Below are 21,852 nucleotides of genomic sequence, written 5' to 3' on the forward strand. Positions count from 1 at the left end.
AATACCTTGAAAACACAGAAGCAACAGAACGACTGGGTATTGTAACTCATCCTACAAATCTGGTATTGACTGATTACATTTACCAAATATCTTCCGTCCTGCTTTTTAATGAACATTTCCCCAGCCCTTGTCCCCTCCCTCCCCACAAAAGAGAAGAAAAACAATCAGATTTTTATTTCACATAGTTTTTGCTTTCGAAAACAACCTTTCACAGACTGGTGTCTATATGGAGATCGTGGTGAACAAATCAACTATCAGCTATTAGTATAATGACGATGTGACTTTCCTGTTGCCAGGTGCAATAGTCAACTTTGAGCATGGAAATATCTTTTAAGTTCCTCTCACCTCTTCTTGACGATAACCAAAGATCCTCCCATATGAATGGGGGTCTCCTGGCAGTCTAGAGAAGAAGATAACATGTAAGTCAAAACAGAACATGCATGAGCAACAATATTGCAAACTCAAGTACACATCTTTACCCCCACCCGCCCATGCCCTTCTTTATTTAAATGATCGTTGCGAATATTTTGTACATTCACGTAAATTCTTTTCAAACTTGCAAGAAGAAACGACAAAGCAAAAGAAGAGAATCAGTTGAATAAGAACAAGCAAGAACTATGACTATAGAGTCATAGTTATTAAAGTATATGTTGTGCACTCACTGGCTTAGAGGTGTTAAACTGTTTTTTTTCAATTAGCACATTAGGCTAATCTTTTTTTATTATTAATTTCTAAGCATACCAAACATTGAACATGAAAAGTGCTATTGAAGCTTGCAGGCTTACTTACTTTCCCTTCACGAACGCAATGTAAAAGCTGCTGGAGTAGAAGTTGAAGAATGATACTAGATAGTACTTAAATATTAAGCTATCTTCATATTCCGTTTCAGTACGATGTAACTCTGCAAATAAGAGAGAAGATTTAATTACTGGCATGTTTGTAAGGTAAGGACAACAAGTATGCATTTTATGTAATGCACAGCCTGTTGCGACAATGGCTGTTTGTCGTCGTACGTGAACATAGTAAATAGTATTCTTACGACACACCGGATATTCTGAGCAAAGATCGTATTACAACAGTGTGTGATTCAACAATAAGTATTTAAAAATACCTTGGCCAAAAAATACTACAATGTTCAGAGGGAACATTCTTTTTCAATGAGCACGAAAAATGTAATACACCACAGTTGTCATATCAATATTTGTTCTTCAACTGCGTATACGTACCCAGTTTGGTTAGCAAGACAACGATTCGCTGATAGAACTACGAAAAATAGGAGAACAACAAGGATAAATGTGAGTTGCTTGATACAAACTTAACAAATTAAACCTTCCATGCCTTGGTATATGAGCTTGTGCACAATTTACATCATATGAAGGCATTAGCTTTTTCCGCGAATTTTCGTGATTTTTTGCTCTGCCTCCGCGATTTACACTTCTCCATTTGCGTATATTTCTAACAACAGAGTTACTGTATCATTTGATCCGTCGTTCGCATGTTTTTCATTACCAAAGGCATATCGAACCTGCAGGGGGACAAAAACTATTATCCTAACACACTATATCATACGAAAATTGGAGCCTATATGGCAATTTTTCCCGTTGATTTTCGTAAAGTTCCAAACATTATTGCAATTATATTTCCTTAAGTTTCCCATGATTTTCAAATATTTTAGTTTTATGATTTAAAGAATTAAGTTGTGTTATAACGACAGGCTAGTAATGTGGATTCAGTGATCACAAACTTTGTTTCTACTTTTTTAATAAATTAAAAATTCTTCATAATAAAAGGCATCAAAATGTTGTCTTATAACCTTTAATTTCGCAAAGCTTCCGGGGCTTCGACACCTGGACCCCAAACGGGGCGTTCCCCTCCATGGATCCCACCAGTGGCCCAAAGACGCGCCCGTGGACCCCACCCGTAACTGTGTCTCGCTGCGCGCTCTGACTGACGCCTTCCACGTTAGTAAAGTATCACCCACAAAGTTCAGTTTTTTACCCCAGGCTCATCCCTGCCTATATGTTTTCATATAAAATTTGAGAAAAAAAGCAATGAGCTTCTTGGCTTTTCTAGCTTTAAATGAGTTTTATGGATCAACCATCTATACAGTTCTGACAACTAGGATCCTAATACTGAATTGTTGAATGATTTGGTAGTTATATGTTTGCATCGCCAATTCCATTCTGGGAATCCCACGAAGAACTAGCAAACATATTTTCTGTCCTTTTCAATCACAAGATTAACAAATTTCGCGACACCTTCCCTGCCATTACTACCATCGGTCCTGTTCGTGGTTGCTGTTTGCATTAACAGCTCTAACCTGGTCCCTTCAAAACATCAAAAACTACAGAAATCCATAACATTATTTTTATGTCACCATCCATTATATGTGATCTCAATCCAATCCCAACTGTACTTACTTGAAATACCGTGCAAGTACATTTATTCCATGCAGAGCCAACGACAATATTCACACTAAATCATACTAAACATTACTTGAGACTGGAATACTACCATCATTGATGAAATATGCACTTGTTCGTCCTCTACTCAAGAAATATAATCTTGATACTGAAACTGAAAATTTATCTACCAGCTTCTAATCTCACTTTTCCGCCTAAGCAATCGGAGAGTGTTGTTTTAGCACCATTTGTTTTAACACCATTATCTTAATTTCTCCAACACTGCACGTTTGATACTTATACCAATTTGCCCACTGTGAAAACCAATGCCACGGATATTTTGGACTTGTCCGCTGAATTTGACACAGTCGATCGTCGTATTCTATTAAACAGAATAATTAACCTTCAAAAGTAGCAAAGTAGCACATACTAAAGTGTAAAAAATGGCAAAGGTCTTGTGATCGAAGGAGGTAAATGTCAAACTTGGCGAAACTTGTGAACGAACAAAAATGACCTAAAATCTGTGGAGAAGTTTTTTAAAGTTTCAAGTCAAGAATGTTCCGGTAGCTAAAGTTGCTTTTGACTTCTATGTAAATTCCAAACGATAAATTAGCTGAATGTGTTGTATTGTGCAAATATATGTTGATCATCGTTATCGCCGTCGTCGTCGTCATCATCATCTTATTATTATTATTATTACTAATATCTAAACATCCGAACACGGGTGACTACCAATGCACGGGAGACCTATGGCCTCGTGCATCGCTTGGGTTCATATCCCCGTTCGTGCAGGATCCCACCACGATAAACGCACCGTAGTTCGTTGAGTAACCATGCTCTTTTATACAAAAGAAAAAATAAATATCAATTTCATTTCAGACTGTTAGTCAAAGTTCAAAAGGAAAATAATCAACAATATTTTTTTTCGAAAAGGTCCTCCGTATTTCTTTACTTTTATTGTAGTTAGAAAACTTAAAACAATTTAAATGCATCAGTTAAATAACAAAAATGCCAGAATTACGCTATGTTATACAATGAAGCCAGAAGGATCTGACGCAAGACATATACTACACTTAAAGTTGTCATAGCAACATGAACCGACCCATTCATGTCACCAGAATGCACTGGCATAACGGTCTCTGACGTGTACTATTACTTTTATGTATTACTTACTACACCACAATGTATGTACTAAGCTACAGTTAATGTTGAACTATGTCGTTAACCAAATGTGATTAATTCCAACAAGAGAGTTCTCAAGCAAACAGTTAAATTTTGTACATTAATGGCTTTAACCTGCACGCAAATATATGTGAACCATGACATAATATGTTTACTTTCTTGAAAATGACGTTTACTGTTCCTTAAAACGTGCATTTCTTGAATACATTTGCTACTCTTTTCCCGATAATTGTGGATATCGTTGCTGTAACGCTAGGGGTTCTTGCATTGGCGTGTTTTCGATATTGGCGTGTATGTCTTTCGTTTGTTCAATCCATTGGACCGTTGCTCTCAGGACAATTGAAGATTGCCTTTGCGGATTTCAAACCTGTAATCTGATACTAACGTCATTGCGCCTATTTTCGTTTCAATGGCTGCTTAACGCCACAATTATTAATAACATTAACACTGTTTTCGATGGCAGCATTGCTAAATGAGGTTATTGTTGTTACTCGCAGCCCACGGTGAGTACACTTCAGGTTGAAAGTTTGCTTTCTCAGACATTTTGGGCATCATTTTGTTAAGTGCGTGTTTACACCAATGGGTTTGTGCAGATACCAAACTTCATCTGATTCGTTTGCTTTGACTTACCTTAGGCAGGTAACTGGAATTAAGCTTGCCGAACTAGGTACTTAATTTTGCAATTTACATTCATCCGCCGGTGAGTTTACCGTGCATTATATCCAAAAATGGTAAATGCGCTGTCAGCTGACGACAACCAGTCAGTTTTGAGAAGTATTAACGAGTATGAATGAAAATCTATTAATCGAATTCCTCCTATATGTATCGAAGAGCCTATACGTTTTCATAAAATGGCAGAATTGCTCTTATACCTTGAATCAGAAACGGGGAGCGAAAGAAAGATAAGCAAAATCATTTTCCTAACTGATAAGTGTTAGTGTGTTATTAACTTACCTCTTGGAGAATTAATATCGCAACAATGGAGAGAATAGAAGCAGTGATTGTAGTTATGAGTGAAGTGTTCGCGCCTTCATTCTTGGCATCCTTGTCAAGGGTCAAGGCTACGTTCACGGAGATGCGGTAAAGGATAATCGCAACAACTGCTATCAGCGACAGCATGATCTACGAAAAGAAAGACACAATTTATAAGTGATTTATTCGTTGATTATATTTTGTTGCAGATTAATTGATTGATTGATCAACATAACTAGTTGACTTACCAAGAACAATATCATAATGAAGGAAATGATGTATCTACGAAATCGCACCCAATAATGCACGTAAGGCTCTTCCGCCTACAATCACCATGAATTCCAACACCAATTTCGGTTTTCAGAGAAGACATCGACGAAGATCGGGGGATAAAAAAGAGAGATTAATTAAGATTTGTTAGGATATATAATATATATCCATATATAGGATATATATATATACATATATAGGATATATAAACACATATATACATACATGTATTAATATATATATGTATATATATATATATATATATACGTATATTTATATATATATACGTATATTTAAATATATAAGTCATAAAATTCTATTCGAAAGAAGGTAACACTTTAAATTACGTTTGGATGAGGATAGATTATTAATGCAATGCAATGCAGTTGGTACGGAATTCCATTAGGAAATAGCAGAGTATTTGACAAAATGTTGACTACTTGCAAGAGAATAATGGGGAACGGAAAGTAAACTTGCATTGCGGGTATTGTAAGCATGAAAACAATTATTTGATAAAAAAATTAGAAGGAGCTACTTGGAAGATTGTCGTGAAAAAAAGTTAAATACAAAGATTAAGGTGTAGTACTTGACTAATTCAAATATGGTTAAGAGTTTACTGTCACAGAAGAGGCTGTACGAGTGACTATTGTAAGGAACATCATAAATTGCACGCAACAATTTCTTTTGTAGAATATAGAGCTTATCAATATGACTAGGGTACGTATAACCCAACACAATACAACAGTACGATAAAATAGGCAAGATAAGAATATTGTATGTTCAACCATCTTGAATTCCAAAATGGCTGCTTGGCATTCAGAACTAACATGTGATGCAAGTACTTCTCTAGATTTACAGTTATCCTGATGTAACTTCCCACCTGTACTACAATTCACATTTTGGAATTCAAGATGGTTGAACATGTTACCAACAAAGGGGCCCAGCATTAATATCACTGAGCCTAGTGAAATACTTGACGATAAAAACATGGCAATGTTTTATTTTGTTTTATTTTTATAATGTTGTTGATCTAATTGGATTCCTGAACTCTGAAAACATGGGTTTGTGAAAGTGAAAATAGTTCCAAATGGCGGCCATTTTGAATTTCAGTATGGCTTCCTCAGCACAATGTCCCAGTGTTAATGTTGTTATTCTTATTGGATTCCTTGACCCTAAAAACATGGGTATAGACACCAGAATTATAACTCTATGTGCCTTAGAAGCTTAGTTATAGGTAAAAATAGTTCCGAATTGGCGGCCATTTTGAATTTCAAAATGGCCGCTGCAGCGCAATGATCCAATGGTTATGTCTTTGTTCTAACTGGATTCCTTGACCAAGAAAACATGGGTATTAACACCAGAATTATAACTCTATGAGCCTTAGACGCCGAGATATGAGTGAAAATAGTTCCAAATGGCGGCCATTTTGGAAAATGGCGGATATGCAGAGTCGATCCCAACATTTTCAATGGTAACATGCAAAATATTGTTCGGACGGGTCTCCTGAACAAAATGATACCACTCGTAGAGAGTCTTGGGGGGGGGGTGCTTGGTGGGTCCTGCTAGCCCATAGACTAAGCGGGCCCCCTTTTGGTTGGGCCCCCGGCTCAGCAAGGTCCGAACCAATAGGAGTTACGGTACTGGATAATACATAAGTATAACCTTTCCGTTACAGATATATAATTTTCGAACTGTGTAGCATGTAGAGAAAAGTCGCAAAACCAATGATTTCACCAAGTGTCGTTCACAATTAGATAAGGACAAAATCAAGTGGAAACATATACCCCGGTAACTGGACTTATCCTTGTCGTTTCGATGCTTCTCTCCAACTGTGGTCGACAGTTTTCCTAATTTATAGGATACAAGAAGGAAAAAAAGGAAAGATACATAAAAGTGAGGAAGTTTTTTTCTTGACAGCTTTTTAATATCCGTTTTCATTATACCTATGAAATATACAAGTTGTGACCAACGAATATGTTTACAACAACATGAAACATTCACTTTTACCAAAATCTTCAGAGTGAATTGTCCACGACTATAGGACCATTTTCTAGCTTTATATTCAAGTACTGAATAAAAGACTACACTGTGAATGCTTTAAACCTACAATGCAACTTAAGTAAAGGGTATACAGACACCGAAAATATGAATTCGCCATATTATGGCCTATGAAGTTATATCCACTTAAATCAGCTCTTGTTCGTAACATACCTCGGTCTCTTCATATCCAATAGCATCCCATTCACACGCAGTGGTTTTTTCATGCCGTTTCCAAAACTCACAGAAAACTGTAGCTGCATTTATAACAGAAATAATGGAAAGCGCAGATTCTTTTTTTTTAGGGTCTACAACCTCTCCCTCTAAGATTGCTAAATGAAAAACTTAAACCGCTTTAACAAGAATGGAAAATGAATTAATGTTTCGTCGTTGGGATACATGTTATGGTATGAAGCTTAATTTGTTAAATTAACGTAATATATTAACATATTGACGTTTTATAACGTTATATATTTATGACTCCTCTGAAGACGGTGAAGTTCATGTTCTGTTGCTGCAATAGCTGATTCGGCAGTGTACGAACATATTCCTCACTTTCTGTTGTTTTTAACCACCTCCTAAACGACTGAATTTTCTATAAACGTTTTTTTTTGTGCGTGTATGGGGGGAGGAGAGGAGAGGAGGTTCCGCCATGACGGGAAGTTGTGTCTCGCAGACCCTTAGAACCAGAGGTCAAAAGTTGAAATAAGTAAAAAGTGATCTTTTTGCTGTGACTTTTCAAGGAGAAATATTGAATCGACGTGCAACCTTCACAAGTATATTGGAATTGCGTTTTCTATATAAAAAAGTATGGCTCGTCCTTGTTTTCTGCAACTAGATTTCTTACAGCGCGGTGGTATACAATTAATGATAAAAAGAACAAGAGAGTGTTCACGCACGTATTGAATTTGGGGGATTTCTTTGCAGTATTTAGATATGCAACTCCATGGGTTGCCTTCTTTATTAATTTCTCAATCGTGACAAAAGAAAACTAGTTTCATTTCTGTCATTTATCACATATTAGAGAGTAACCAAAATGGTAATCATATTATACTGCCAAAGAACATGAATACATTTTAGAAAATTTAAAAGAAGGGAGTGAACGTACGCTGAGACTTACCCCATAGGGACATGAAACTTGCAAAAAATATTGTTGCACCATTATCAAACAGGTAGGTTAACTAAAAGTTGAAAGAACATGTGAACGGAGGAGTAAAAAAGAAAAAGTTCATGGCAGATAGTATAAACTGTGGCAGCATAACATTATACGATAATGGATATAAAGTCCTAAAACATTGAATTTCTCTTTTTCTACATTTTAGATCTGGGTTTCGTTGTTTTTCATAACGTTCTTTATAATTTGCATATGTTCACTATGAATTTAACTTAGCCAAAAAGTAACTGAAATTTTTGTTGACGAACACACATGTGGCTGCGTAAATTGGATACTTAGCTATATCCGAAGTGAAGTGTAAGCCAATCGGTGTTAGCTGATCTTAGATCTTTGTGATAGGAATTGAATACTAATATGTATCCTTGTATCCTATTTGGCAATTATTCTTTTGTTAGTTCATCTCATTCTCGCTTGTACTGTTATTTAATGCAAATAGGGGGTTTGTTTTACATCAACACAAGTTGAAAACTTCACAGATAAGTTTCGAAGGTACCGTTTACCTTTGCATACATACACCTCGATGAAAGATGCGAATAGTCACAATCTTGATCGCAGCTGGGGCACATGATTATGCTCCCAGTACCGTTTCTGTCGCAAATTTCGTTTCTATGTATAAAGAGTGGAAACACTAGAACGTCCTTCTTTTTTATAATAACCGATGAGTACCACATTAAATAAAATTTCACCCCCCAAAAATAAAAATAAATTAATAAATGAGAGAATAGTGACATCCATATTGGGCTTAATGGTGGGGTAATGTAATCGACACGTAATTTCTGAAACGGACAATTATTGAGCCAAGTAGTGTCAGGACTCTTTATTCCTTATATGGCTGATTTATTTGTAACACTAATAGGAAACATACGCTGTACTGTAAGAAGTTATACGGGGGGATGGGAATCTCAAAAGACTAACATTTATACGTAGATGTAATGACTGTAATTAAACTGAAAAGTGTGTTAGCTACGTATTGCTGTTTTGCCAGTCTTTGGCTTTAGCGAAGCAGATTGTATGGTTTTTGTGCATATTCCTATTAATCGTTGTGCAGGAGATGCTAACATTCCTAATGAAGTCATTCCTAGATCATGTTCTACGTTCGTGAGGATCTCCTTAATTTCATACCATTATCATACCATTATTTTAATGTGAGTGAAATGATCCATTTTCTGAAACTGCTTAAGAAATTGTCGATGAATTTTATATCAAATTAACCGTACCAGCAATTTTCCACTTAACTTTCAGATTTCCGCAAACTTTGAAAAAATCGACTATTACTCATATAGTTGTACAGTTGAAATAAGTCGATCCAACTTTCTACTATGGAGGACCTGTCAGCTGGTGACTGCTAAGTTGTTCCCTTTGTTATGACCTCTGGAAATATTTGTGCTACAGGGAGCCTTAACATGTCTCTGGACTCGCTATGCTGGCTTCCTACTTTTTGTTTTTCGTTGAAATCGTTTCCCCGAAATGAGAATATGATCCATAAGAACATTACCTTCTGTAATTCCCATAAAAATTTAACTTCCTCTTATTTTGGGTACTCTTTTTTAAATGCGTGTCCTGCATCAAGAACTATGAATATCTGCATTTGATAGCTTGTAAGCATCTTCATCTACCACCATGCGTGAATTGGGTTCTGGCTTTACAGCTTTATCGAGCTGTCTTGAATCAATACATTAGAATTAAAAAATATCTCTCTAACAGTTTTGTTATGCCTCTCAACTACAGTACAACCTGCTACTTATACTTGTACTCCTCCGCAGGTTCTACTTATTAACTAAATGTTATTCTTAAAATGCATAACGAATTTGTCTTCAAGGTTTTGTTGTTGTTGGTTTCATCTGTCTGAACAAATACAACGTAAAGAAGAGTCTTTGCTAGAACCCGTGTGCTTTGAGACGTTAGATTACTCGAGATCGTAAAGGTGTTAACATTTGGCCTGTTTGCCGACAAGATTTTTATTAGGGTTAATTATTATGACGGGGATAATTCAGACAACATGTAATGATACGTTATTGTTAACTCTCTGAAGAGAAATATTTGACCCGCCACTGCTGTTGACATTCCAAAGTGTTACTCTGCAATACTAGGCTACTACTGACCCACGTGTGTTATGCATCTCTATCATGTACTAAACTGAAAGGTTTCTTGCGTTAACCATATCTTTCCTGTACTACTGAATGGGTGTGCCTATATGCTTTGTTCATATAGCATGGTGGGCTCATAATTGACGCACTTAAGGATTGGATTGACGATGTCTGTCAACATAAAATAAAAATCACTCAACTGCATGCATTTTTCATCAGAAATGTAATGATCTCAAAATATTTATTGTTCTGTGCCTACGCAACGTACAATTGAGAAGAATTTTACCCTTAAAATGTCTGCTGTGTTAAGTTCTTTCATACCCCTAAATTGACACATTCGTCGATAAGCTAACTGTAGTGTAGGCATAAGTCATACATCCATTGACTTTGGATGCTGTTTGCTATGCTCTGAACCTCTAAGCTCAGACAGGTCAGGTCCCAGAGAGTAGTGTTATCATATTGAGATTAATGTTGGATATTTCTTGGGTGTAAGATTTCCAAATGCCCAAAAAACATGCAAACCTGGGGGAGGGTCTTTAAAGCTTTTGGTGAGCAAATAGCTGAAATAAATTCAAACTCATGAAAAATGTAATTCTGCTTGACTGCAAAAAGTTTAGGTTGCGTGCTGTATCGTTGCTAGTAATAATTGAAGGTGTGTCAATTACGGGGGTGCGTCAATTATGAAGCCTTTACTATACATGTTGTGCTACTATAAAGGGTGCGTGCTCCTGAAACTTAGAGTGCGCGTTATCCATATTGATGGCCTACGTCTACCATTGGAAGTGTGCATGTATTAATCATCTCACATCAGCAAGCTGTTACTGTTGATCCTCGCTCGACATATTTGAGTATTTTACAATATAATTATCAGGTAATAACATTGTTAATCCATTTATGACAAAGACAAAGCAATGCTTACACTTTGATATTGTATTCAAGAGTTATACAAGCCAAGAGGAAGGTGACTACTCCAAAGATGGCTGCGAAGGTCAGCATAATCGTGTAGTACCCCAACCAGGAGAAGTACAAAGCTACCCTCTCTCCAAAATAATTCCTACATCATGAAAAAGGAGGAGATAATGAAAAAACTTAACTTAATATGAAAGGTAAACCAAGAAAGAGTTCAGGATCTTTATTAAATGGTGGGAGGGGTGGCTGGCTGAAATGGTGCATCATAGATCAATTATTATTCGTATTTATAGATCAGGACTTTAACTCTTGTTGTGCAATGTATGGATAAACATTTGGCTATTTTAAAATTACCCTCTGATAGCATTGATATGACCGTTACCGGGTACCCATTGTTTTGAGAGAGAAAAAAAGGGCCGATTAATAATATCAGGGTATACCGTATGAAATTAAATGTATCACGACTGCAATGAGTTCACATTGGGACGCATTCCAAGTTCGAAGTGTAAATTGGAAAATATCATACATTTGGAAGTACGCATGTTTGATATCACAATTGGTCGCTTCTGGTTCACCTATAGTACAAAACGTATCGACTTCGGATATTGTTACTTTAAGAAGGAACGAAGGAATTGAAGGCAAACATCATACGGATGTTTAGCATATTTATCTCTGTTACCATTTCGGAAAGAAGAATGTCAAAACAGCTTTGAGAGAGTGACTTTGAATTTATAGGCATGCAGGTGATTGGTGAACTAAGCAACATGACCATTCACTTTTCCTTACCGCGAATAGGGAAGAAATCACACTTACCTGACTAAGTGCAAAGGCTGTTTTTTGTAGAAATTGTTAGGTCTGGCCCAGTCTTCATAGAGGACCTGTATATAGGAATTTGCAAAGAGAATGACAACACATTGACGTTAATGGGCTTGAATAAGGTACCTCTGGTCCCCCATTACCAAGACAAACTGGTAATAATATTATATTATAATTGCAGTTGGTATATATGGGTAATTGATACTATACCGAAACCATACTCTAACCACACTGTGGTGGTAATTAATGTTACACAGCTGCAATTGCGTTGTTTGTATCCGGTGATACTATTGTCGACCGTTAAATGACCCATAAGTTATAACCATAGTTTTATCTTTACTATATAAAATGATACGATTTTTTTTCGGACTTGCTTTAAACCAGCTAGAGTTACGATGATGATCCAGAAAAGTTGAACTTTTCTGATTTTCTTCGTTTTACTTCACTGCCATTGGCTCCTCCCTATATACATCTGCTCCTGACCCCCCCCCCCCCCACACACACACACACATTTAAGATGACTAACTTGGTCGACAAACTAGTTTTTCAGAATGCTATTTCCATATTAAAACAGTAGAATTGGTTACCTAAGATTTCACATGAAAATGTCTCTGTGCAAGAGGAGTAATGAAACTATGTTTGACACTTTGGTAAAGCAGGATAATAAAAAACTGTTAAATTAATAGTAAATCTTGCTCGCTTGAACCTAATTATGTTCGTATACTTAAGACATAGGAGTTAGGGACTCGTTAATAATATATATAGTTGCACCATTTACTTTTATTTTTCTACGAATAAGACAATTTTTGAAACATCAAGTGGACCTGACAACATATTCATGATACAGGATAGAACGCAACCATTGCACTCAGTGATAAAACATTATCTAGTTCTAATACGTAGTAATTTACTTCGCCTGTGACGTTGTAAGTTACTCAATCATCAGTTGTTCCGGAATAAAATATATCACTGTGAAAGATTCAATAACTTGATTCAACGTCCAGCCAAATCTTGAACCACTGATAAATTAGTCTACATGTGCATTCGTCTTTTAAGGTTTCACATTCGTCAAATATGGAATGGCGTGCACGAGACGAGTTTAGTATTGTCTCAAGCTAAATGCTAACGCTTTAAGGCCTTTGAAATGCGACTCGAATAAACTATATTGTTAAATTGCTACATCAAGTCCAGAACAAAAACTTGAAACCTGTTCAAACGGATTAATATCAAACGGAATAATACATTCATAGCAGATTCTATCAGACCTACAGCCCGGTTGTAATTGCAATGCTCATTGTCAGTTGTTATTTTTGAGGATGAATTGAGTTAATGTTGTTATATTGGGTACCTCACTAACTTGATCCAGCTCAATCATCGTATGGTGGCCATTAACTACAGATAGCTTCAAGGGGTTCCCCTTTTTTCTTGGGGGGATCTAGCTCAAGTTTTTCTTAGGGGAAGGGGACCATTGTAAGGCCCCGTTCAAACACCCACCATCCTCATAATGTATGTGCATTTATGCAGATGGGTATCAGTTATTCCGAAGTTTGAAAGGATATTCACTGTTAGTTGAGAAACGAAGTCTGCACATCTTCTTCCTGACGCTAGATATGGCTTTGTGAATGTAAATAATTTACCAGATAAACCTTCCTTTAGTCCAGGCAGTGGATCACAGCAGTCTGTAATGCCGGTGGTTGGTTGTCATAAGCTTTACTTTCCTACTATTTTGTTGTTGTTGATTTGTCCTTGAAATTTGATGTACATCTGTAATGTTTGCTTAGTTTTCAATATGTTCTCTGTATCAAGAATGACATCAATATGAAACTTGTTTGTCAGAATATTATGCTCCTAGGTAGATAAATTATGAGTTCTTATAAAGCAAAACTAAGACCTTTCCAGCTCAATCGCCATGTTGACATCAATGACAATGATGCTGCCAGATATACTGATGAAATTTCACAAATTTTCGAAAACACTCATGTCTTTGCCATACAAACTAGTAAGATGACCTGGTTCTTACCATGCATGGAAGCAGTCAATTCCCAAAAACATTTCAGGAAATCAATATTAGCCATCAGAAAAACCCTTTTCACTTTTCACATTGGAATCGTACAGGGATTTTGACATCAAATGATATTCTTCGACTTTCGAAATTAAGGTGCGTTTTGGAGAAATGCTTCTAAGTGTGATTCATTTTCTTCCAATGAGCTGAATGTGAAAAGTACATTTGAATGAGGCAGTGAAATAAACGTGCTTACCTGTCGGTCGTTTCGAGCGTAATAAGGTTTATCTACTTTCCAATCTCCATCATGAAGAGGGTAAGCTGGCACTTTTTTATTGTCTAGGATGTTAACTTTGTTTAAGAGGAGAAAATATTCAACGATATGACTTAGTAAAAAAGCACCATGGAGTCTGTTGATAAGACTCAGTGTGAATGTCACAAATGTAACCAATTAAAATAAGGGTTTCCCGTGGCAATTAAATAGTTGCTAATTGCATAAATAATCAATACATCTGTTATCTTTATAAAGAAAGGGACCGGTATCACATCCCTTGATAAAAACTAAAACTATATCAACTGCTCATTCTCATCAGACTCACTGTCATTTACAGACGGAGAAATTTTCTACGTATACGAATGCTTGTTATCCCAGTAATCAAACGTCCTTGTAAAAGAGAAGAAATTGAAAGGCCACAAATAGGTTCGCCGCTAGCAAAACAAACAGAATCAGTTTTGGCTACGAGATATGCAATAAACGACAAACTCGTGGAAGTCTCAAAAGAAGTGATTAACGGAAAGAATTTGTCAGTTTAAAACTATTAACCAGCGAAAGGTTGAACGAACATTTGGTACGTTATGAAGAAATAGTAAACTCCCAATTGAATATCGGCATAGTCTGTAAAATATTACTTTGTAAAATAAGGAGAATAACCCAGAACCGCTTCAATGTGGGTTTTATCATTAACTGTAACCTACTGTAAGCAAAGCGACACTTTACGGTATATCCCTTGCAAAATTATCATTATCATGATAAAAGGCACAATGCAAGGCTGCAAGGATTTCAACTGTTCCAAACGATGGAAGCATATTCTCAGCCAATATGAATGGAAACAGTTTACCAGTCTAACCATTGAGGCCATTCAGTACTATTACTGCAGCAATTACTGAGTATGAGTTCGCATGAGCAGAAATATAGCCTATAATGATAGCCTATAATGATCTTGACGATTATACGGTTCTATGGTACCCATACACTGCAGATGTGATATGAAAGAAGCTATATTTGATTTCGACCTAGTCAATTGCAGATGAGCCGGTCAGTCGGGCTACAAACTAAATGGCAGGCGGGCTGTATAGCTTCACTCACATCTTGCTTAGTGATCGGAGTGAACGTTGTGTATATATAAGATTGACATATTGATTATGCATACATTCATCACCATAATCTATTGCCTGTTGTTTATGCACTTAGCAAATGCTTCGAAGCAATCCGAGCAAACACTCCTACTGCTGCGGTAACCGCGAAGAGAAGAATGTTTGCCACTCATGTCATTCCTGAGACGATTGCTAGCGATAATGGTACAGTATTTGTTTTCCGCGAAGTATACACTAACATTGTGACCAATTAATACATAGGTCGTATAGCCTACAGAAAGCACCAATACATTCGGGTAGCATGGGAATCATTAAACAACATTTCAGTTAGTGGAAATTGCATGGTGTTACAAAAAATAATGATATTAATCTTGAGATAAAAATTCAACATTTTCCAATATTGTAAAGAATCAACCCATAATCAACCACTGGAAAAAGCCCCAATCTTGGTCAAAAGTTTGACAGAAAAGGATGACATAGAGTTAATTTCTAGCTTCTAGGGAACAAGCTTTAGAACCTGGTCTGAGCAAATAAGCGTATATTGGAATTGCATCTTAAAAGGTCATAGAAACCATCAATGTTTGTAAACTCTCCTATTAACTGAGTTCTCTCAAACTGTAATTCTCTCGAAATTGGAGATGCTCAGGTACTGACGGTGCAGACAATTTTTACCAGCGAGTTCAATTTGTTCCGTGGTTCATGATACAATGACTACGTAATTGAATGACCGTAACGCAGTTATCTTGTTTAGTTTACAAAGCCGTGTTTCTGACAATATGTAGTGTGTTCTGGGAAGCATATCTTCAGATAAAGCTAAGTAGTGACAAACAATCAGTTCAAAATGACTAGGGAAGAAATATCAAGTTTCATAATACATGTAGTTAGTTCCCCTAACTACATATCGCTCACTGTAATAGTCTTTAAAAACACATTGGTATTCGGCTACATTCAAACTTACCATTTTGGTCACGAGTCTGTTAGAATGGAAGTTCACAAACCAAACAATGCTAGTTAAGATGAGTAGAAAACCGTCAAGAAATGTAAACACATAGTTTGAAAAAGCAACTTCAAGGAAGTTTCTGATTTTTAATGACACAATAAAGTTCCAGATTTAACTTTAGTAACTTTTCATTCAGTTAACCATGATTACTGTAACAGAGATGTTAATATTATGGCACAATGAAAATAAAAATAAGTACTCACAATATTTCTTCCCGCTTGGATCGTATTGCGGATGTTCTTCAAAATTTCATTAACCTGTAATTATGGTAAGTCACGGAGGAAAGATTGCAGCTTACTGATAAGCAATAACGACAAGGAATGTAAACAATTTGTTTAACAAGAGCAAAGCATTTTCAAGATATTTAACGGCACAACTGTTCGAATCTATTCAACGACATTCTTACAGAATTTTCAGGAAATAACTGGAGAAAATACTAGCAACTTGTGACGATAAAGCAATTGACAGCACACTAGGACAAGGTCTTTCAATATCATAGATCTTTATACCACATCGAAAGAGATTTAATAGCATAGATATTGTCAATAACCAAATAATTCTTAGAATCACCCAATTTCATCCCAAAGTCTAAATTGCTTGGACCAAAGACTGGTTAATTTTTTTGACTGCAGAACAGTGCAAAACAGCTTTAAAAAAGGCCGATTTGACAAAACTTGAGAAATGCTGATTTTTTGTACCTAGTGTTTGTTTATAAACTGCTTTTGAATTATTATGTAAACTGCATGGTTTCAATCATCATCCTCTTATCTGTACATGTTTTAAGTTGTATGTTTGTACGCTAAGTGTTTAGAATGCTCCTATGCGACTTTCATACTATCAGCTCTGTTCTTTCAAACAGTTTCCTTGAATTTTTTAACTCTAATACTATCAACAACTTTTTTGTTGTAAGAGCTTTTCTTCGTGTAAACGTATTTTGAAGTCTTTAATGGTAATTCTCTAGATGAAGACTCAGTTCGATGTTAAGAATGCTTTTTATGATTTCACATCTGTAATCTTAGAGTTATTACATCTACATACACATGCGTCTTATGTGTAAGGAATTAAACAAAGTACTCAAGCATCAAGAGATCCATAAAGTTATTTTTCAGTACAGGTGATAATACCACCCTCCTTTAAGCTTGATAATGCTAACCAATTTCATAAATTGGAAACGATCAAATGGTTCCCAAATACTATGATATTAATGACTTTCAGAACCTAACAAATGAATAACTCAGCTTAATTCATCTCAATAGCTGTAGCCGATATAATAAATTGCACGACATATCCGGTTATCCCCAGCAACTGAACCACACTTATTGGTAATATGGCATTGAAACATGGTTTGACGGTGACATCTCCCCTTTTTTACAATTGGAATATGTTTGTTATGTTGATTTTTATCTTAAAAAAACAAGGGTGGTGGGTTTATCGAGGTGATTTTCACTTTCATATACTTTCATATATTTCTCACTTAAATGATAATATCGGAAGTATCTTTTGAGGTATGTGTACCTTGTTAAACCACAATGCTATTGTTGGGGTTGACTATTGAGCTGCATTTTCTTTGAAGTATTATGCCGGAGTAGTTATTTAGGTACCATACCACAATTAGAGTAGTGTACGTCCGCGTGAAAGGTTAACCTTTGGAAAATAGTTCTAAAGTGACCTACTCTAGTGGCTTTTGGCATACTTTGAATCATAATCATTATACATTTTGATACATGGATGTTGAAGTGGATGAACAAACTGATGGTGGTCTAAAAATCTGGAGGATTGAAGAAGATTAAAGGCATTATAGAAAATCCTGGGTGAAACATAGAGATAGCCACGAGAGACCTGGCAGATGGGTTGCAGAGCACCATGCTAACTTTGAGCTCTTGTAGCGCAAAATCTGAACCTTCATGGTGGCAAAAATCGAATGTTCTGTGATAGTTCAAGCCCTCAGATATCATATGGTGGGTAGGACATTTCAGTTGAAAACGTCAATCTATGCATAAGCAGCCTTGAAAAGTGACGAAATTTAGTGTGTAAGTTAATGGAGCACTTACTTGTGGCAGAACAACTTTGATGGGGGGGGGGGGGTTAATATCGACCTCGTGGATAATGCCTCATCTGACGTTATTTAATATTGTCTTGTCCTATGGTTTCATGCCTTCCACTACCAAACCAACTCTAGGTTGTGCTACTAGTGCTTCCCTTATATAATATCTTGATAACATTGTGACTAATAGTAGCACATTGGCATTGTGGACCGAAATGTAACGGTCGCATCATTTGCATATCTCGAAGACCAGTAGTACTTCTTTCGAAGCTATTCCAAAGCAAATCAGGCGACTTTCATGACTTGTATTTCTGTCACAAGATTAAAATAAGGCATAAGCTACTTTTGTCAGAGTATTCAATAGGATATAAAATACATCATTTCCTTCTGTATAGTCGCAAGAAAATGGAAATAGCAAGTTTGAATGAGAGTGACAACTCTCTCAAACACAAAACTAGGCAATACAAAAAGTTTCTGAGTTCTCGGTAAGACGCAAATAAGTTAATTTATACAACTTATCGCAACAAAGTAATCATAGTAATCGTATTGCTAAACAATACCTTACTTAAAGGATTTATTTACTGAGCAAAGCAGAATGATAATGAAATCCCCCCAAAAAAAATTAATGCAAGTTCTCCAGAGAAAAAACATTCACAGACCGCAGGTGGTTCGTAAGGATTTCAGTTACTTCGCTAGTGCATTCAATCACGTCCTTGTAAGTCTCAGGGTGTCGGCATACTTTGTTGATTGTAAAATGACCTATCGAGAGTAATTCGTCGAGCAATTTAAATTGGTCTTACTTTATCTTCCTTCTCATCGTTGTACTGTGTGGTCCACTACAAACAAGTCGCTAAACCGATACGTCATTCTCCAGAAAAAGCTTTTGTTATGTGTGTGCTGCTGGCCCACGTGATCACCCTAACAACTTAATTCATTTTTTTTTCAAATTTAGTGACATGTTAGTGACACTTTATTCACATCGTTTCCGAACTAATGCTTTACCAAATTCTTTTGTTAGCTTCTTTGTTCACTACCATCACATCAGAAACTCAATTCGTCCTCGTTCTGTACATGCAGTTACCAAGTTTTCTATATACAGCCTTCGTTGTCGTGCTGGTATGATTTGGAATAATCTTTACAGTTACTTTTGATCGATCCAACACGTCTTTAGTAGGGCATTTGCTAATAGACCTTTTTAGCTTATATTGACTTTCATCTACATTTTTCTTCTTGGGGGAGGGGAAGGTACTCAGTGATGCGATGTATCAGCAGTATTTCGTATTTTTGTTGGAATGTTTTTCTTCCTGCAACGTATGTTTACTTTACTTGAATTTTTCCTCGGGAAATGTGCTCATGCCAAGCCCACAAGGGTTTTAAGCATACTTCCTCTTCATAACACTTGTTTCTAGTGATTACACTGTACGTCCTTTACTTTGCATTGCTGAACTATAATGAATCAAATATAAGTCATTAAATATCTTACTTTTTTACTTTTTATCGGTATTTTCTCGCAAATTTTACTGTGAGTTTTCTTAAAGTCGATAACATCCTGAAACATTTCAAACTTTTACTAAACGATTAGCTAATGAATAACACTTATAAATTATTCCTTTCATAGTAACGATTTTAATACAAAAGGGTTAAAATATATTAAAATCGGCACTTACAATCATGCTTAGGACTTTATCTGTACAGCGATCATTCTCCAAAATTTGATGAGCCTGTTAGTATGAAAAGACATAAATGGAGCATGCAAGTAACTGATAAAGCAGGAAGCCGACAAGATATGAAATACATGATTTCAAATAGCAAAGGAGTTTCCTAATTTCTAATGACACAATGAAGTTTGGAACATCCCGAATCATCTTAGATATTTTTCTTTAATTAAACATGATTTCTGTACATAGTAAAACCATTTAACTATGGCACTCAACAATATTACAGGAAATGAAACTTATCCGGGTAGCCGATTTCACCTGAAACATTTCAGTCGTTTACTGAACGATTACCTATAGGGTATAATACTTATAAATTGCTTGTTTCATTTTAACAACTGTAAATGAAAAAAAATGTAAAATATAAATTAAAATAAGCCCTTACAATCTTGATTAGGATATCATCAGTGATTTTCCCACCCTCCAAACTGGCATGAACCTGTTAGATGAAAAGCCATAAAAGAAACATGGAAGTTAATGATAAACACGAAACCGACAAGAGATAAAAAATACACGACTTCAAAAAGCAAAGGAGTTTCCTAATTTTTATGACAGAATGAAGTTCGGAATATCCCGAATCATCTTCGTTAACTTTCTTTCAATTAAACAGGATTACTGTACAGAGTAAAACCATTTTACTATGGCACTCAACAATTTTACAGGAAATGAAACTTATCCGGGTAGCCGATTTCACCTGAAACATTTACGTCGTTTAATGAACAATTACCTCAGATACCATACTTATACATTATGTATTTAGTTTATTTTATTTATTTATTTGTTTTGCCACAAAATTACAGAGTGGAGGGAAGTCTTCCGTAAAGCTTAAATGCTTAACTATGTGGAAGATTCCCTGAAGAAAGAAAGGAAAAAAGAAAAAAAATATTTATGTGTATAAATACATATACATAAGTATAAGTACAATTTAAATGTTCAACATATATATAGTAATTACATACAGGTATAGTTTGGTTTTAGTCAGTAACTAGCTATTATTTCCTTACAAAACCACTTCTTAAAGGATGTGACTGACATTTTACTCTTTAAATCGTTCGTTAGAAGATTCCATGTTTTTGTTGCACGGTTTTGTAGGCTTAAAGTTCCAATGGTGGTATTGTAGAGATTATAGTAGGCATGATTAGCATGCCCCGTGTTATGATTATGTACATCTCTGTTACTGGCTTGAAAACTAGTCAAAGGCAGCTGGTAGTAATCCATTCCAGGTCTTGTAGGCAAATAATGCAAGCTTAACTTTAATGAGATCGTGCAATTTTAGTAAGTTGAGTTTCTTAAATAGGGGACTGGTGTGCTCACGTGTGGCTGAGTGTGTTATGTGGCGAATGTCTGCCTTTTGGAGTATTATAAGTTTGTTAAGGTTGGTGTTGTATGTACCAGACCAAATAATGGAACAATAAGTGAGATGCGGGACAATCAGGGTCTGGTATAGTGTTCTGAGTATGTTTTCCGATAGATAGTATTTCAACTTAGATAATATGCCAACATTCCGTGCAATTATACTGCATATAGTTGAAATATGGTTGCGCCAGCTAAGTTAACAATCAATATTTACACCTAAAAAGTTAGTAGTATAAACTTGCTTAATTATTTTATTGTAACAATTGTAAATGTAGAAAAGGTGAAATATACATTAAAATAAGCACTTACAATCCTGCTTAGGTCGTCATATGTGAAGTGGTTTCTCTCTAAACTTTCAAGATCCTGTTAGTATGAAAAGTCATAAAATAAACATAGAAAATGGTAAGCAGAAAACTGTTAAAAAATGTAAACGGTTGGTAATAAAAGCAACTTTAAGGAAATCTCTTAATGTTTAACGGCCTAAAATAAGTTCCGAGTATCTCAAGCCATCT

The 21,852-nt window shown here is 35.8% G+C and overlaps 1 protein-coding gene across 2 annotated transcripts in view; it reads right to left on the bottom strand.

Moving 5' to 3' along the window:
• LOC139968718 (anoctamin-4-like) overlaps window positions 1–21,852 on the bottom strand; it is a 36,020-nt gene that overhangs the window by 8,265 nt on the left and 5,903 nt on the right. For both annotated transcript variants that reach the window (XM_071973040.1, XM_071973031.1), the window contains 17 exons: window positions 21,650–21,703; window positions 20,370–20,423; window positions 19,937–19,990; window positions 16,429–16,482; window positions 16,184–16,199; window positions 14,108–14,202; window positions 11,847–11,911; window positions 11,044–11,178; window positions 8,538–8,643; window positions 7,984–8,044; window positions 7,038–7,120; window positions 6,611–6,673; window positions 4,805–4,879; window positions 4,539–4,706; window positions 1,227–1,263; window positions 790–901; window positions 346–400 (listed from right to left, as the gene is read on the bottom strand). In XM_071973040.1, the coding sequence (XP_071829141.1) occupies window positions 346–400; window positions 790–901; window positions 1,227–1,263; window positions 4,539–4,706; window positions 4,805–4,879; window positions 6,611–6,673; window positions 7,038–7,120; window positions 7,984–8,044; window positions 8,538–8,643; window positions 11,044–11,178; window positions 11,847–11,911; window positions 14,108–14,202; window positions 16,184–16,199; window positions 16,429–16,482; window positions 19,937–19,990; window positions 20,370–20,423; window positions 21,650–21,703 (1,287 nt within the window). The remainder of the gene's footprint in view (window positions 1–345; window positions 401–789; window positions 902–1,226; window positions 1,264–4,538; window positions 4,707–4,804; window positions 4,880–6,610; window positions 6,674–7,037; window positions 7,121–7,983; window positions 8,045–8,537; window positions 8,644–11,043; window positions 11,179–11,846; window positions 11,912–14,107; window positions 14,203–16,183; window positions 16,200–16,428; window positions 16,483–19,936; window positions 19,991–20,369; window positions 20,424–21,649; window positions 21,704–21,852) is intronic.

Source organism: Apostichopus japonicus, chromosome 1 (assembly GCF_037975245.1).
Source record: "Apostichopus japonicus isolate 1M-3 chromosome 1, ASM3797524v1, whole genome shotgun sequence".
Classification (NCBI taxonomy): Eukaryota; Metazoa; Echinodermata; class Holothuroidea; order Aspidochirotida; family Stichopodidae; genus Apostichopus; species Apostichopus japonicus.